Source organism: Tinamus guttatus, unplaced genomic scaffold (genome assembly GCF_059628265.1).
Source record: "Tinamus guttatus ecotype Peru unplaced genomic scaffold, ASM5962826v1 Tinamus_guttatus_pri_ptg000171l, whole genome shotgun sequence".
Classification (NCBI taxonomy): domain Eukaryota; kingdom Metazoa; phylum Chordata; class Aves; order Tinamiformes; family Tinamidae; genus Tinamus; species Tinamus guttatus.
This window is the reverse complement of record NW_028288705.1, coordinates 915,717-933,559: the sequence shown is the minus strand read 5'-3', so window position 1 is coordinate 933,559 and position 17,843 is coordinate 915,717. Positions and strand designations below refer to the sequence as shown.

Below are 17,843 nucleotides of genomic sequence, written 5' to 3'. Positions count from 1 at the left end.
ATTTATTTATTTATGCGCGTGTGAGTGTGCCCGCCCGCTCTCCCGCGCGCGGGCGGGGGGCGCTCAGGCGCTCACCTCATGGCCGCGGCTGCCGGGCGGCGGCGGCGGCGCAGCGCGGCCATGGCGCGGAGCCGCCCGGCCTACGAGTACACGGAGGCGGAGGACAAGAGCATGCGGCTCGGCTTCCTGCTCATCGCCGCCGGCCTCCTCTCGCTGCTCGTGCTGGGCTTCTGCTGGCTGCGGCCGGCGCTGCAGGAGCGGCGCGGCGGCGGCGCCGCCAACTGCACGGTGCTGGCGGTGCGGCAGCTGGGCGAGCGCTTCGCGTGCTCCTTCTCGTGCGGCGGCGCGTGCCGCGGCACGGCGCGCTACCCCTGCCTGCAGGTGCTCGTGCGCACCTCGCGCTCCGCCGCGCCCGCGCTGCTGCACGAGGACGAGCGGCAGCTGCGCGCCAACCCCAAGGTGAGGAGGAACGGCCGCGGCGGGGGCGGGAAACGGCCCGCGGGGAGAGCGAACGGCCGAGGCACGGGGAGAAACGGCCCGCGAGGAGAGAGAACGGCCCAGGCGCGGGGAGAAACGGCCCGCGAGGGGGAAACGGCCCGTGAGGAGAAAGAACGGCCCAGGCGCGGGGAGAAACGGCCCGCGAGGGGGGAAACGGCCCGTGAGGGGGGAAAACGGTTCGTGAGGAGAAAGAACGGCCGAGGCGCGGGGAGAAACGGCCCGCGAGGGGGGAAACGGCCCGCGAGGGGGGGAAAACGGTTCGTGAGGAGAAAGAACGGCCGTGACGGGGGAAGAAACGGCCCGCGAGGGGGGAAACGGCTCGTGAGGAGAAAGAACGGCCGTGACGGGGGAAGAAACGGCCCGCGAGGGGGGAAACGGCTCGTGAGGAGAAAGAACAGCCGAGGCGCGGGGAGAAACGGCCCGCGAGGGGGGAAAACGGCTCGTGAGGAGAAAGAACGGCCGAGGCGCGGAGAGAAACGGCCGCGAGGGGGGAAACGGCTCGTGAGGAGAAAGAACGGCCGAGGCGCGGGGAGAAACGGCCCGTGAGGGGGGAAACGGCCCGTGAGGAAAAAGAACGGCCGAGGCGCGGGGAGAAACGGCCCGTGAGGGGGGAAACGGCCCGTGAGGAAAAAGAACGGCCGAGGCGCGGGGAGAAACGGCACGCGAGGGGGGAAACGGCTCGTGAGGAGAAAGAACGGCCGAGGCGCGGGGAGAAACGGCCCGTGAGGGGGAACGGCCGTGGCAGGGGGGGGAAACGGCTCATGAGGAGAAAGAACGATCGTGGCGGGGGAAGAAACGGCCCGCGAGGGGGAACGGCTGTGGAGCGGGGGGAGGAACGGTCCGTGAGAAGAGAAGGGTCCTGGGAGGAAGAAGCGGTGTGGAGGGCGGGAAACGGCCCGTTGAGGGGGAAAGAAACGGTCCGTGGAGTAGAAAACAGTGCTAAAAGGAAAACGCTCCCTCGTGGGGGAAAGATAACGGTCCGTGAGGGAAAGGCACGCCGGGGTGGCGGGGAGGAGAGGGACGGCCCGCGGGGAGGAAAGAACTGTCGGTGGGGAAAAAGAATGCCCGTGGGCAGAAGAGGGTCTGTTGGGGGAAAAAATAGTCTGTGGAGGGAGAAACAGAAAAGGGCTGGTGGAAAAGGAAAAAATGCCCATCCGTGGGGAGAAAAAAGAACGGTCCGTGAGGATAAAGAACGCCTGTGGTCGGGAAAATGGCCTGTGGTGGTTAAAAGAAAAAAAGGTTCATGGGTGGAAAAACGGTCTGTAGAGGGTAAAATGGTCCGTGGGAGGGAAGAAAGAGGAAAGAAAGGAAAAATTGTTGTGGGAAAGAAAAAACACGTGCTTGGGAGAGTTTTTTTTTGTGTGTGTGTGTGTTTTGTTTTTTGTGAGAGTTTTTTTTTTTAAAAAAAAAAAGGAAAAAAAAGGAAGGATGCGGAAAGTGATTGGGCAGGCATCCCTCGCAGGGGAGCACTTGGGCCCCAGGCGGGATGGCTGCATTTAAGCAAAAGCTTTTTCCATGCAAGGGTTTTTCTTTCCTTCCTTTCTTGAAAGTTTGTGTCACCTGCACGGAGATGGACTGAGCAGAAGTGTCCTTAAATCAGAGGAGCAAATGTCCTCTGTCCAGCACTCTGGCTGAGTGGAGGAGAGTTTGTTAAGTTGTTTCCACAAAATAAAGGAGCAAAATCCAGAGGGGACAGCAGGATGATTTGCATGAAATTGGGTGAGCAGAGCTGTGGAGGTGCCAGGCTGTTCCCAGCAACAAAACAGGTGCCCGCGAGCTCGACCAGCCCATGGCTGCTGGATTTGAATTCCCGCTGCGCTTGAGGAGGGATGCCTGGAAATGTGGTTCAGGAACCTCCATTTATTTAGCAACTAATAAGCAGACTCGGGCCTGCATGCCGGCAGCGCGGCGCGGGGGATGCTCTTACACATCTAATCCGGTTACCTCGAGCGCCGCGCCGCTGGGTGCGGGTTGTTCACCACAGGATACGGGCTGCCAACGACTGCATCTAACCTGCTAGATGGGGTCGAGCAGAAAGGATGCAGTTTTTGATGTAACTACGTTGTGTGGTATAACTGAATTAAACTAAATGGAAGAGAACATGGAAAGGAACGTGCTGCACTTATTTTCCTTACCTTAAGGAGTTTATGCAAAACCAATCGAAAATAAATCTAAAAGTCATTTAGTTCTCAGTGGGAAAGCATTTCCTTTGGGAGGAAGGAAAGGATGTATAGCTATTGCTTTAGTGTAGGGCTTTTATTTTCTCTAGTTTAATGTCTGTGTAGCTGAGCAACTACATTCTCCTTTTTATTTTTGTTCCAAAGTCTTACTGTCTTTAAAAGCCTTCTGGATTTTATGCTGAACTGGATTAGTTGTAGCAGCAGATTAGGAACCTGGTGATTTCATTATCCGGGTCCGATACGGATTTATGAATGGAGCCTGGTTAACCCTGCCGTTCCTGTGCTCTCCTCGGAGCACACTCGCTTGTCCTCACGCAGTTACACATGCTGTGTGCCAGCTAATTCCAACTAATGCGAGGGAAAGGGGGGGAAAAAGAGCTTTTCTTTGGGACAGTCTTAGACTCTTAGATTCTGTATAAAAGCTCCCCTGTGCAGGGCAGCTATTCCTCCTGGGAAATCAGTGCTGTGAGAAATGTGTGTTTAGGACTCGCAACACCACACAAGCAAAAGAGAGTGGGTGGCAGCTTCACACCACTCCAACGATCCCCAGTGTGTCAGCTGAAAACTGCTGCTTTCTGTAGCAGAGCGGGAGGTGTGTGCGGTTATAGATAAGGGGGTATCTCTGGTTACGGATCTGTCTGTTCTTGTGAACTCTAACTGTAGGAAATGTTTTATTTTTCTTCTCTTCCTTCATGAGATAATCACATCATTGCACAGCTGAATCCAGTTTCATTTTAGCTCTTAAAAGATTATATAGCTGGCTCAGAATTAATCCAGAAATGTAAATATGAAGCACTGCACGCAATTACATTTGCCTACAGTCTGGGTGATTTGTGGGCTTCTTTTTTGTTTTTCATCACTGCCCCTGCAGAAGAAATTGCAGTTGATGGAGCCTTTCTTCGCCTGCTCTGATAGCAATAGTAATCTTGGAGATAAGGTTTAAAGGGGAATTAATTCCAAAGTCAATTTGTCAGGATCGTCTGGCTGCACAGCAAGTTGGTAATGTGCGCGGCGCCAGGGACAGGGATATAGGTTTGGCTGGGTAAAATATGCAGCCAGGGTGCCATGTCCCTCGAAACAGGGTGGTTTCAAGGGAGATACCTGCACCCCGGGTTGACTCCCTGTGGATACGTGTCCAAAGCAGCCACAGCGGCCGTCGAGGCTGTGATGGGCCAGCGTGCGGCTGGGAACCTGGGAGTTCAAGTTGCCTCTGCAAATCTAATTGATTCGGCCCTGTTTTGTCCAGATGTGGGGCCTAAAGGCCTGATGACAGCATGACAACCCTTTCGTGTGGCTTTTTCCCCTGTGCTTTGCAGGGATGCTGTGCAGACGGCGTATTGCTCATTTTGCAGGTGCTGCACTAAGGTATGGGTTCCTTCAAGGCCTCTCTCGTCTGTGTGCTGGGAATAGAATTGCTTAAAATTGTTGATTCTCTCAAAGATGAGCTGTGGCAGAGTAAATTTAAGAGCAAATTATGGCCCGATCACCAGTAATGTGAGGGAGAGGTCCAGTGAGGGGTGCAGCATCCCATGCGTGTGTGGGCTGTGGTTCGTGCTGTGCCATGCACTTGTTTCCCAGGGTTTCCTTGGGGAAACCCTCCAGCTGCTGCAGATCAATCCCCAGCGCCCTTGGGCTGCCGTAAGAAATTGTGGATCAGGTCACTTTGTGGGTGTTCGTCTGCACAATGTAGGCATCAAAAAATCAGCCATGAGCACCAGCTTGAGCTCCCTCAGTGTGAAGATGGTTTCCATGTGGACCAATGGGAGCCCACAGGGATTAGCAGAGACCTGGACATCTCTCTGTTCTCCTACTTTGTGTAACGAGTGCTCTAATAGCATCACACCAAAGGCAAGAATCAGGATCTGCAGGGAGTCTAATTTGCACATAACACTTCAGAGAGCTTGAGCAGGACGTGTTGGCAGAGATAACAACCTCTATGAGATCTGTCTTTGTGAATGCAATACTATCATCTGGACTGATGAGGAAGAAGGAATTTGTTTGAAATGAATGTTGGCTGGGAAAAGTTTGCTCGTTTTTGTGCTGCCAGCTTTATGCCCTTCTTTGGTGTTGGACCACCAGGATTACAACAGAAGTTGCTGCTTTAACCACATTGAAAGCTATTTCTCAGCACAGGGCCAACTACAACTTTGGCACTCGAACCTCTTACTCTGATTATCAGAAAACTTTGCTGTGTTTTCTGAGACCCTGTGTTACACTGGTGCTTTAACATCAGCTTCCAGATAATCTTCAAAGTACTCCGGAAGATCAACAGACAGTATTCAACAGCTTCAGCCTGTGTTGTAATACGCGGGGTTGTTTATAAATACAGAGTCCTTCTGTTGTTGCAGTTCCTAGTTAGTGATTCTGAGTGTTTATTAGCAGATTTCTTGCCCAGATATCCTGGCTGCCCCAGAGCTGGTGAGAGGAGGCCCAGGCTTAGTCACTGTAGTTTCCTTTTCCTGGTGTATCTTTTTTCAGCGGGTGCAGCTTGGCTGAGTTTGAACCTGGGGATGCTTGCTGTGGGGCAGACTGCTTTTTCCTAAGGATGGTTTTGGATTAGGCAAGAATTAATCTCTGAAAAGTATGAAACTCAAGCTGGATATAAACCACAATCAAGAATTCATTCCCCTGTCCCTTCTCCATGAAAAAGGAGGAATATGTGCTCTGAGGGAATGTTCAGAATAACAGGGAATAAGCAGCATCTGCAAAGACACTGAAATGTCAGTAGTCCCATGCCAGATTCAAGTCTTAAAAACCCTTCCTGTAAAGGTATCTTATCTGCTCTCTGGCACTTTTACTGAATTGAATCCTGACTCATCTATCCAAACAGTGGTTTTGATTGAAGGAGAAACATTAATAACTTGGTACTGATTTTGAGCTATGTTGAGCCTGTATTTGAATTGCACAATAGTTTCATCATTGCTACGATATAGTGTAGGTTCTTTGATTTCAGAACCATGAAGAGCTGCTGCAAAAATCTCAACTCCATTAGATTTATTCTGAACATCAAATATTAAGTGCTATTCTTCATCTTCAAAGTAATAAGAGAGTGGGATACTGGCACTGAAAACTGATGTTTCTTCTTGAGTTAAATATGAACACAAAGCATCCTAGCTTACTGTCTAACACTTGGTATTTATTTTTTCATGATGGGATTTCATGCACTGTACTGAGGAGTTAATCTTTCAGAAATTGGCTGTTGCCAAAGAAAGTGGTCATCCATCCAACTCACATCAGTAAAAAATTGTCATGTTATCTACATGTTGACTGTGTTGTAGAAAGTTGTGTAGCTGATCAAATAAAACGCCCAAGAAGTGTTTTTGCAAGGCTAAGGAAAGATATCCCAACTCCCTCCTTGAATTGGAAGGAGTCAAAATGAACATCAGGTTAGTGGAACCATGTTGACATCGGGGGACAGTGGCCTCAAGGCCCTCATTGGATTGAGAAGATGCTAGGGCTTCCCGTGGGATTCAAACAACGATTATTTCATTTCAGGCAGAGACTACTCTACTCCTCAGGGGTGAGTTTGAACTCACTCCAAGCCTTAACAGTTTCAGTTGTTTCTAAGGCTGGGGATGCAGGCTGGGGGTGAATAGCAGTTTGCCAAGTCATGAACTTTGTGAAGAACTTGCTTGATTATGGGGAGGACTTGGAAGGATCCAGAGAAAGTTTGGAGTGCTGGGTAGGTCATGCTTTTGTAGCAGAGGAGAGAAGTGGGCTCAGCGATGAGGAAACAGCACTTTGGATGAGAGAATAAAGCTCTGTGCAGGAGCTAATACTGCAGGAAAAGGAGTTTTCATTTTGCATTTTGTATGCTAGCTAAGTGTAAATGATCTGGAGGACACTTTGTGAAAAGCTCTGAAAGGTCATGCCCAAAAATGCTACCAGCATCACGAAGGCTGGGAGTGCTCAACCCCACCTCGACCAAGGAGCCTGCACAGCGAGACTGAGGGAACCCAGGTGAGATGGTGGAAAATATCAGTGGCCAGAGCCAGCACTGCACTCGGGTGTTTATGTGCCAACTTTGCTAGCTTGGCCCAGCTGCTGAACAGATGTGCTCAGGCATTGGGAACGGAGGGGAAAATGCATAAAATGAAATAACAGTGTGTGAAAAATTCTGATCTTGAGTTCTGTGTTGTTTGTTGTTTTTTCTTTTTTTGAGTGGTGCTATTTCTTTTATTTTTTTAGTTGTCAGTAGCAGAGGTATCCTGTTTTAGGATGATCCAATCAAGGATTTAAAGGGAGCTCTGTGCCATAGCCCCCCGAGACGTGGGCTCCTGTGAAAATGGGGGCACTTGTCTGTGGGGAAAAAAAGTGAGTTTCTACTTGACAGCAACAAGTGAAAATTTGCAGTTTGGACTATGGAAGGTACTGACAGAAGTGGTCAGGTTTTACATGATCAAGCCAATAAAATCCTGAGATTTCTTCTATCCTGGATTGGCAAAGCTTCAAGAGCTTCAGGCTGCTTTATGCTGGAGATCAGCTTCTAGCTCCACAGAGCTGGACTTGGTGTGCAGCTAGGGGCATGGTAGGTCTGTGAAAACTCCCCAGATGAAAAGGGAGAGGAAAGCTCTCACCAGCCAGTCAGACCTTTTTGTCCTGGTGATCTTTATTTTCAGATTAGGGAGGGCAAATCTCTCCTTGTTGTTACGGCTTCCAGATGCTGCAAAGAAACCTCCTTGTCATCACATGTGAGGATTCCTGTAGGGGTTTCCCATGCTTGGCATCTCCTGCTTCCTCACTCTACCTAGAAGTAGGAGGCTTCATAGCTACCTTCCCAGTCACTTATTTTGTGCTTACAGCTCCTTATTTTAAAGAAATTACATATCACTATTTGTGCCCTTTGGGCCTTGCTGCCTGTGCCCCTTCCTGCATGAAAAGCCAGGATACTGAAGATAAGTTGAGCAGTATCACTCACTTTGGAATAACATTTCCATTAATGATCTCCTTTAATCACCTCCTGCAGATGCCTAATAACAGTGAGAGGAACAGTGCTCGAACATTGGGGTACTTACAGAATTACATTCAAATGAATATTGATTTTATTCTGTTTTAAATTCCTAGTGGGTAGGAAGGAAGGGTGGAGGGTTCCCTGCAATCTAGAGCTGACGCTTTAAAAGCCCAGTCTGAAATGCACCGTCGGCAGGAGGGCTTCTCTCCATCTCCGTGGCTTTGAAGCAGATGTTTGCGGCTGGGAGCTCACCACGCACTCCCATCTTACTGACTCCGACGGTTGAAGCAGATACTGAACCTTTCTGCTGGAACAGGATTTTTAGCTTTCTGTGCTTGTTTCCACATGCTGTAAAACTGGAGGAATACCCATCACTCACCAGCAGATATCAACATGGGGAAGTTTGTTGGCATATTTTGATTATTTATTAGCGTGGTCCTAAACGAAATTTTGATTGCATGCCTTCCTGCAAATAGGACTGTATTCAAACACAATCCAAGCAGCTGAACAGAAATAACTCAAAACTGAATCATTTTTGCATTAATCCTGCAAAACAACAGGGTGTTAATTAGCAGGTTGGTTAGATAAGGGAGTAAGACATGATAAAACCTTTAGTTTATTTCTGAATACTCATAGATTCTTTTCCAGTACATGTAAGCAGTAACTAACAATTCAAGGAAAGTTCAGATGCATTTCTGTTCTTCAGATTTTTGAAGCTTGTACTAATTATTCTTTGCCCATTTTAATAATATTAATATTACGAGGAAAGCAGAGAAAGTGATGCCTTGTGTTTGTGAGTGTAGAAGTAACTCCATTTTGCAACATGTCTTGACAGTGTTCGTACATCCCTCCTTGTGCAAGAGACGATCAGGAGAACTCTGAGAATGTCACGTACAAGCAGAAATACTGGAAAGAGAAAGTGGGTTCGCAACCATTTACGTGCTATTTCAACCAGCACTTAAGGTAAGTAATCACCTACGTTTGCATAGTCTTGAGTGTTTATGCATCTTTTTGACAGCTGTCCATTGGTTCTGTTTGAAAAAATATATATATATAGCTGTGTGTATGCGTGTGTGTGTGTGTGTGTATATATATATGCAAATATGTAGTGGTATATTTTATTGTATATGCTTACTTACTTTAGACAAGTATTTTATTAAGGCAGTTGTGACTATTGAACAACATCACAAAAAGTGAAAAGGTATCTTTATCCTCTTTATCCCTTGAAGAAAAAATATAAATCTTCAGGGAAATTCTTGCTTAAAACATTCCATTCTATGGGAAAGAGCTTTTTTTTTTTTTTTTTTTTTAACGCTCAGGTGACAGTTTGCTGACTTGGATATTAATGTTTGTTCCCCCAGGAGGAAAGAAATCCTGCTGTGTTAATAAAGTGCTGGAGAAAAAGAGAGACCAATAAACAGTACAAACTTACTCAGGAATTGAATTCATAGACAATTAATGAATCGGATGTGATTACAGAACATTTTTAGAATTACCACTTTTTATTCATACTTTCAGAATGGAAAGCTGTAGCTTAAAGCATCTGGCTTCTGTGTTGACTCTTGCTTTTACTACCACTTACGATGCGACTTGCGTACGTACCGAGGGTTTTGTGTGGTTTGCTTCCCTCTGTAAGTGGGAAGAAGAGGGATTTCTCTTCTCTCGCTTGTCTCTCTCTCTGACAGTGGTGTACTGGGAAATGAAGATGACGTGCTGGCTCCAGCTTAGCTCTGGCTGCAGCATGCAGACGTGCTGGAGGGAGTTCAGGAAATGTGTGTGTGCTCATAGGTCCATGTCAACTGACAGGTGGAAAGGAAATACCTGGGATCTCCAGATCAGCCAAGATTTTATGGGATTTAGACGCCAAATCTGCAAACATGTGACACGTGCTAAAGCTGATCAGCCTGAGTAATTGTGTTAGAGCCGAGGAGACTCCTCTGGGTATCCAAGTTCAGCACTTGTGTAAATGTCTGCAGTACCAGGGCCTAAAGGAAGAAGGGAGTCCTATCCTGCAAGAACTTAGAAATTGTACAGATGAGGGAGGTTCAGGTGGAAATAACACAGGGCTTATTAGTCTAATCCAGGGCTTTTCTGGGGAGTGTTGACATCAGATATTTGGATTTACTAGGAATTGCAGGGAGGAAGTGAGGAGGTGGGGCAAGATCGAAGTGAGATTTTACAATCACTGAGGGGAAATAGGAGCAATTTATCTTATGCCAGTATAAATGCCTAATGCAGCTTAGGTGGAACATGATCTGAGGTGTCTAGTTTCTGCATGGACTATCAAATTGAGTGGGAGCTGAGGGTGGTGCTCAGGGTGCAGCCCCGTGGCAGGGGTGAAGAGCTGGCTGAGGTGACTGTCACATCACGTCTGCGGGTGAAGTGGGGACAAACTCACCACAAGGTCACGCGCAGCCCAGCACCACCAGGGCTGACCAAAGGCATTGTGCACTCCGGCATGGTATTTTTCCTTAGTGGTGCCGTATCCCATAGTGTTAAATTTTATTGCCAAACACTGTGGCAGCCTTAAAGCACTTTGCATTTTGCTGATCGAACAGCAATTTATATACAGCAGAAGCAAGGCTCATTGCCAAAGATGCTTGAAGATAGTCTAAGCTAAAATGTGTACGCCATCTATTTCCTTTTGCAGAGAGGAATGAGTGTTGAAATGTAAGTCCTGCTGACTGGGAATGTGCTTGCTTAGGTACACTTTTACAGCTCTGATACTTAAACAGCCTGTCAAGCAGGAAGAAACATGAACTGAAGGGAAAATCTGCTGACTTTAAAATGGAACAGTGCACATTTTCTGTCAGTATTTTCTGGTCTGTGGGGAAGAACTAACTGTTTTATATAAGCCTCTATAGAACAGTATACAGGCTATAGTGGTACCTTCCTTGGAAAGTGTAGTTTTTGCAATATTACCATGTTAAGCATGCTAATATTGCATTGTTAAGGATTAGCATAGAATCCAAGGTAAGTGTCTGGGCAATGAATGAACATCTTTTCCTCTTTATGACACTTAGTAGCACTCTCAGAATTACTAATTTATGTGACTTCACAGCTATGGATCTCTTCCCTTTAGTTCAGTGAGGCTCAACTGCGATAGTCTTGTTTGAAAATAAGAAAAAAAGTCAGGGCAGTGTGCACGCTGCTAACATGTATCATAAGGAACCAAAGCACAATGTAACTGGGAGAGAGAGAACCACTGAAAGCTGAGGGTTTGCTTTGCCACTGCAGGCACTTCTCTTTAGTGTCCCACTTTTCCCTGGTTAGCTTTGGGGCAGGCACTACAAGTTGCTTTTCTGGATCCTTAGTTGTGGAGCCTGTTGGCATCATGATCCCCCCACTGTGCGCAGCAGAATACAACCTTCACCGACTCAGAGTACAAAATAAATGACAAATTAAGAAAAAGTTCTCAGGCTGTTGCCAATATTTTGAGAAGGTGCAAAGTTCTAGTGCTTCAGCGTTTTTGGACTTCATGGGATTTAAGTGTGTTATGGGCTTTTTCCCGGGAGAATTCCAGAGAGCCAGAGGACTTGAGGTCAGTAGTCACGGCCTCATGCAAACAAGGGTCACATCTGGGGTCCCAGAGAGGGAGGCCTGGGGGAACAGGCCAGCGGGAGGATGCGCTGCCACTTTTTCTTTGAGTTAAAGGTCTCATTGACAACAGCAGCAACAGAAAAGAAAGACACCAAGAGCTCTCCTGGCCCAGCCCTTCCACCTCATGGCGTGTTCCTGCCTCTCCGCAGAGACACGCGGAGGGACCCGTGTCAGGCCATTCCTCCTTCGTGCCTCCTTTACATGGCACCGTTTTGTGTTTTCACTGTGTCCACCCAGCATGGTTTTCTGGTAGCAAGACCATTCATTTGTAAAGGGAGGCACGGCAATCTTGGTTTGCTTTAGTAGTTCACTAACTTTTTGAAATTAATTCCCTTAGATCAGATGATCATGTTCTCTCTTATCCTTCCCTTTACTTGTAGGGCTGCATTGGACCAGAGAGCAATTGCTAGTAAGGAACAGCAGAGACAGTCCCTGCTTGCTCACTTCCAGCTGGGGAACCTCTGTGCTTTGCAACAATAGGAAAAAGTACTAATTAATGTTTGTCATAGTGAAGCTTAAGGCATTTAAGTCTATCTGTGGGCAAAGTAAGGGTATACAGATTGCAAACACCATTAAATCCAGATCACTTTGAATGCAAAGAAATTCTTGTAAGATGCCTCCCATTTTTCTCCCCTAGCCTCTTGGCATCCATCCCCCACATAAATGGCACAGTGGGGCAAGTGAGAGAGAACCAACACGCTCATGTGCCTTCAGCTTCTTGAGCCCCGCGACTCCTTGGTGGCCTCCGCAGTGAGGTTCTTCCCACGCTGCTCCGGAGCTTCTCCAGAGACCTGCCTGGGAGCGCGCAGCGGTCAAGCGTTGTGTAACACAGGGGCTAATCCAGTTAGCCCTGCTAAGAGCCCCGGCAGGTCACAACCCTGAGCTCAGAGTCCTGCTAAAAATACGCAGGACTTTCCACCTTTCAGAAACAAAACAGAATTCCGCCCCTCATCGCCTGCTCGGCGAAAGGGAAGGAAGGGTCTCGGTTTGGCCTCTGCCTTCACTGCACCAACCAGAGTTGTGTTTCTCTTCTCAGATGCACATGGAAGTACAGCCTTCTCTCCTTTTTGCTGTCTGCCATGTGTGTTTTCACATATTTTTTCTCTACCCCCTGCCACCATCCTCTTGTTCCCTCTGCCCACTTCTGTAGCCTCCTCTGCTGCTTCCTGCCTTCCCTCAGCACCTCTGTGGCTCCTCTGTACCTCCTGCTTGCCTTGTTTCAGCTGCTGATGAAAGTAATGGAATTAGAGGTGGAATTCAGTGATTCCATCTAGTGTTTTCTACCTTGGTGGACTCTGTGTAGCTTTCCTTGGTGCTTGCATGATTTTCCAGACACTGTGGGTTTCTCTTTCGTGTGCGGGTAATAATCACTACAGGACTGTTCTCCTGAAGACCCAGCAGTGTGTGGGATTTGTGAACTTCTGGTGGTCTCCTTCATGGCGCCAGGACACCCATAGCACAGCCTGGGAGCTCCCCTGGACTCCTGGCTCCGTGTGCTCTCGTGTCACGGCTCAGCCGTGATGCCCGCGCTCAGGAGTAGCAGTGCAGGGCCACAAAGTGTGGTGGGTCCCCGCGAGCGGGTTTGCTTTCCCCTGTCCGTGCTCGTCGAGATGGGTGCCTTCGTGTCTATGCTTCTGATTCACGAACGTGCATCATGCGCAGTTCTCTCAAGTTAGTGCAGCCTCACTTCCTGCTGCGTGTGCCTTGGGGTGAAAGCCAGAGATTTTCACACTGGAATGCCAGAACTGTTTCAATGCACCCTGAACCCTAAGCTGGGCTGCTGCAGCGTTCCTTTTGAATAGTGAATGATTAGTGCTGCTCATCCTGCAGTGAGCTGCTCTGGCACCTGGGCTGTGGCCCATGGGCCAGGAGAGGACCATGGAGTCCTGCTGAGTCCTCTGGGTGTCTTTTACAAGCAGATTTTATTTAATATCCCTTTTCTTCCTGTCTTTTTTTTTTTTCTTATTTTCCCAGAATATCTTGCAAGTTATCTTGCAAGTTTGGGGTAATGGGTACAAGCTGAAACACAGGAAGTTCCATCTCCAGGGGGCTGGACTAGATGACCTCTAGAGGTCCCTTCCAACCTCAACCATTCTGTGATTATCTGGGGGTTGTCCCCAAACATTTGGTATTTGTTTGTTTTCCATATTTCCAAATTTCCATAGACAGCTGTTTTACCACAAGCGGTCCTCTCTGAGGATACCTAACAGATTCCTTCAGAGATTGTCATGTTTATGGTAAGGTTTCTTCTCTGCATAATGATTAATTTCTTTAGGAGATGGAGAATAGTTCCTCCAGTCACATATGGAGAACAAGTAGCCTGGAAGAAGTGAAATCTGGCCTCTATAGACTAACCTGCTAATTAATCACTAATGACTTTTCTGTATTTAATTCATCTGATTAATTCTGATCACAACACCCCTCCCCCTTGATATCCTTTCTCCCCATTCTGTTTTCCTGGAGCTTACTGATCTTGCATGAAATAACATACTGTTTTATTTGGCACAAAGTGTCACACATGAAAACAAATGCAAACACAGCCATTCTTCAGATCTGTGGCCAGAGGGTCTCCTTGCCACGCACACTGGTACACACCATGGTCCTGGCTGCTGGGCTGGGGCTATCACCTCATTTGTGTGAAAACAGGATGCTGAGTCTGCTTGTCTCGTTGAGAGGCCGCAGTGTTTTGGGGCTGGGATGATTCCCCCCGCTCTGCATGCGCTTCCTGGGGAGCTGCGCAGCCCCCAGGGCTCCAGGCTCTCCATGGCAGAGGAGGCCTCGTCCCTGCAGCCGCTCTGTACAGTGTCTCCTCATCCAACTCACAAGTGCGGCACAACGTGCTGCGTGTTGGGGCTCTTTGGGGTGTTGCTCTAGCTTTGCTGCCCAGATGGTCTGCTTTAAAACTCCCTCCATCTTTTCTTTGTGTTTTCCCTAACTCAACTTTCTGTTCTCCCCGGTGGCCCGGAGCGTGCGGAGCGGCGCAACGCGGTGCCGCGCGGACCCGAGCGACCTGCGCCGTGCAGGGAGCAGAAGGGATTCTCCATCTCCGCCTTGGCAGCTGCTGTTTCCTGTTTGCAATCTCAGCACCAAAGAGCAGGTGTAAAAGGAGTTATCGTGAAAGGAAAAGAGTAAACGGTTTTTCTTTTTTCAACTGCCCCTCTTTAAGCACTTCCCTCTGTTGCAAAAGCTGCATCTCAGAGGGCCCTCTGTTGCCTTAAGCTATTTTCCAGAGCCTTCTCCCTACCTGCCGACAGCCTCTGTGATGGATGGGCTGGTTAGGGCTCCTTCACCTGCGACTGCAGCAGCGTCTGTGCCAACTCCCATCCTCCTCCGCCTCTTGGAGCTGCCTTGGCACCTTCCCACTCCTCCCTCGTGAAATCCTCGTGCTCTGCAGGTGTAGCCACAGACGAGCCGCTCCCAGAGGGGGAGGGAGGGGATTATGCAAAGGCTGAGCCCTGGCATCGTGCACCGCGGCGGTCAATCCCGATACGTTTCCTGGGGCTGTTGCCATCCCGGAGCGAGCGATCGTCTCCGGGAGCGCTGCCAGGCAGTGCAGCAGGGGCACCCTCCTCCCTTGCGTTTGCCTTCCTCAGTGTGGTACCGGTAGCTACGCAGTAAGTGCCATTTTTGGGGGCCTCAGCATGACCCTAACACGTTTGCTGGAAGCACAATGTCAAAGTCAGCAGTAAACTGCTGCCTTCCCTTCTGCATTGCATGAACTGTACAGAAAAGGCTGCTGTAGCTAATAATACCTGTCTAAGAACAGCACTCAACCTGTGGCTTCACTGAGGGTCTTTGTAAGTCTTTGACTCTTTTCCAAGAAGGAAACTCTTTTAGATTGCCAAGTTCCAGGAGGTAAATTCCTACCTACAGTGAGTGTTTATAACTCCTTGCTGCTATGCAATGCTGCTGTGGTTGGCACAGATATTTGCTAATCATGCCTTTTTTTTTTTTTCTCTCTAATTGAATCTAATTTTCTAGCCTGCTAGCGTTCAATCCTCTCAGCTCTAAACTTAAGAACAAACACTTAAACTAAACTTATCTTGTGAGTGGATACTAATCGAAGAGTACAAAAATAACGGGAAAGCACACAAATCTGTTTATGGTCTCACTGCCAATTAGCTTGCTGTTATTCACAGAGGATGATACAGTAAATACAAGGAAAGCAGTATTAGTCCTCCTGTGAAAGCATCTTCTGTTTGCATGCTAACTTTTATATACTGTAAACTGGTGAGTCTGTGCACCTAAAATTAATATCATTTTATTCAATTTATGGTCTCCGCATGTGCCTGACTATGTGTTTGGAGGATCTCAGGTGAGAAAACTTCACACTCTCCTCCTGGATGCACCTGGGTTTCTTTCAATTGATTTTTGCATTACCAAGCCTCACCTTTTATCTTGCTGAGCTACTCACAAGCAGAGTCTTCCTCTGTTTGTCACTGTACAGTTAAGGAAAGAAGCACATCTGCAGATTTACACACTCTCCATTAATTTCCCAGTGTAGGAAAAGGGTTTCTTCCTGTTGCCCTGACGAAGCCACGTGAGACTGGAATAAGCAACCAACAGAAAGCTAGCACGAGTCTGGACAATGTGCTCTTCCTAATTTGAAAAAGTTCTGTGTCCTTCTTTTACAGACAGTTTTTCAGCAAGCTACGTCTCTGGCTCTAGATGAGGAAAAAAGCAGAAAAGTGCAAGTGCCATGAGATTGATTTAATAACTCTATTAAACTGCAGGCAAAGCAGAAAGAGCCAGACATGAGGAAAAATTGCCATCAGATTTCCAGACCAACCTTTCAGACTTGGAAGAGGCAGATGGACAACTGATCTTTCAGACATTCTGGCCCGTCTGAATTTCCAAGCCTCCTCAGATTCCTCCTCCACCTTGCTGTTCTCCCACACCCTCCTGCCACTTCCCTGGGGGATCTTGAGGGGCAGTTTCCTCAACCATCAGGTCAGATGCGTAGAGCGCTCAGAAATGCAAGGAAAGGGCTGGCTCCTTGCCCAGATCCGGGCTGCAGCTGAGACTCTTGGTAGGATCCTCCACATGCCCCATGGCTGAATCAAAGCTTGTAGTTAAAAGGGAAGACCTAATTGCACTTAAATTCGTTGCACAGTTTCTAATGCCATTTGAGGCAGATAAGTGTAATTACATCTTACCTGTTTTCATTTGAGCCATTTTTCAGTCTGCAGCCTGATATTGTATCTCTCATTGCTCTGTGTGATTACCCTGACCCCAAGAAGAGCAATTCTTCTAAAGTACCAATTCTTTCTTTTTTTTCATATGAATGAACTTTTTAGTCTATAAACACTCCAGATGCTACGCCCTGGTGGCCTGCCATGACTGCTGATGATAGGTAGGCAAACAAATGCCATGAATGGAAGAGAGCAGCCCACTTAATCATTTTCTAACACTGCTGCAAATAAAATGCCTGTATTGTCTTCATGGCAGCTGCCTTCCTCTAATGATGAAGTGATAATGTCGAGATGCTTTATTATTTTATTTTATTTTATTTCATTTCATTTCATTTCATTTCATTTCTCCCTCTGCTCTTGCCCCCCCTTGCAGGCCGGATGACGTGATGCTGAAGCGCACCCACGACGAGACCGTGCTCCTGCACTGCTTCCTCTGGCCCCTCGTCACGCTGCTGGTCGGGGTCCTCATCGTGCTGCTCACCATCTGCGCGAAGAGCTTGGCCGTGAAGGCGGAGGCGCTCAAAAAGAGGAAACACGCCTGAGCAGGAGAGGGGAGGAGAGGAACACGGTGCCAGGAGGGGGCAAGATGGGCGACCCAACACGCCTGCCCTCCTCTCAGGGGCCCAGGTGTTTCCAGCGTCCCTCCGAGCGCGGAGCTGCTGCGGCCCGAGGATTCCTCGTGGGAGCCTGCCCTAGGAAACGCCAGCTACTTGCTGCTTCTGCTATGACAATAAATCAATATACTCCACCAAAAGAAGCTGCACACACCAAATACGCTGTACTCTTACTAGTCTCGAGCAACAGCCACCCAGGCCCCAGCTGCACTGAGAGACAGTTCAGGAAAACCCCTAATGTGATTTGTTTTGTCTCTGCAAAGCAATCTTTACTATTGTTTAATATTAACTATTTAAAATATTAACTTTATGATAGACTGTATTTCCAAAACCATGAAAGTTGGTTGTTTTGTTTTTTACCTTTGTTTTGTTTAAAAAAAGGCTTTAAGACAAAAATAACACTGTGCTGATTGTTTTTTTTCACTGTATAGAACTTCACTTTAAAAATCAAACTTTAACTTCTGTCTAGACAAAATCCGTCATCATCAGCTGCTCACTGTGAAGAAATGTAACAGCCTGTTAGAAATATTCTCTCAAAACCCCAAACTTAGCATTTATTGGAAAAGGTGATTAAATCCTGGATCCGATTTCATTGCCTCAGTGGTATTCAGTCCCTGCAGTTTCTCTTGTACCTTCTCCATTACCGTCTTTGCCAAACGCTCTCTAGCTTTAAGGAGCAAGAGATTTCCTTTGAAGTGTTTTCCAAGTGAGTTTTCCCAGGGATTTTCTCCAAGCTGGGGCAGGTTGTTTCAGGTGCTTGCTTAGAGAAGCCTGTGGACCTTGGTGTCTCTTTGCGTGGTTAAACTGA

At 47.8% G+C, this 17,843-nt stretch overlaps 1 protein-coding gene across 1 annotated transcript; it reads left to right on the top strand.

Moving 5' to 3' along the window:
- Positions 1-120: 120 nt before the first annotated feature.
- On the top strand, positions 121-17,619 carry KCNMB4 (potassium calcium-activated channel subfamily M regulatory beta subunit 4). The gene is made up of 3 exons (XM_088522913.1): positions 121-459; positions 8,465-8,592; positions 16,795-17,619. The coding sequence occupies exons 1-3, from the start codon at positions 121-123 to the stop codon at positions 16,961-16,963; spliced, it is 636 nt and encodes a 211-aa protein (XP_088379039.1). The 3' UTR covers positions 16,964-17,619.
- Positions 17,620-17,843: the final 224 nt, after the last annotated feature.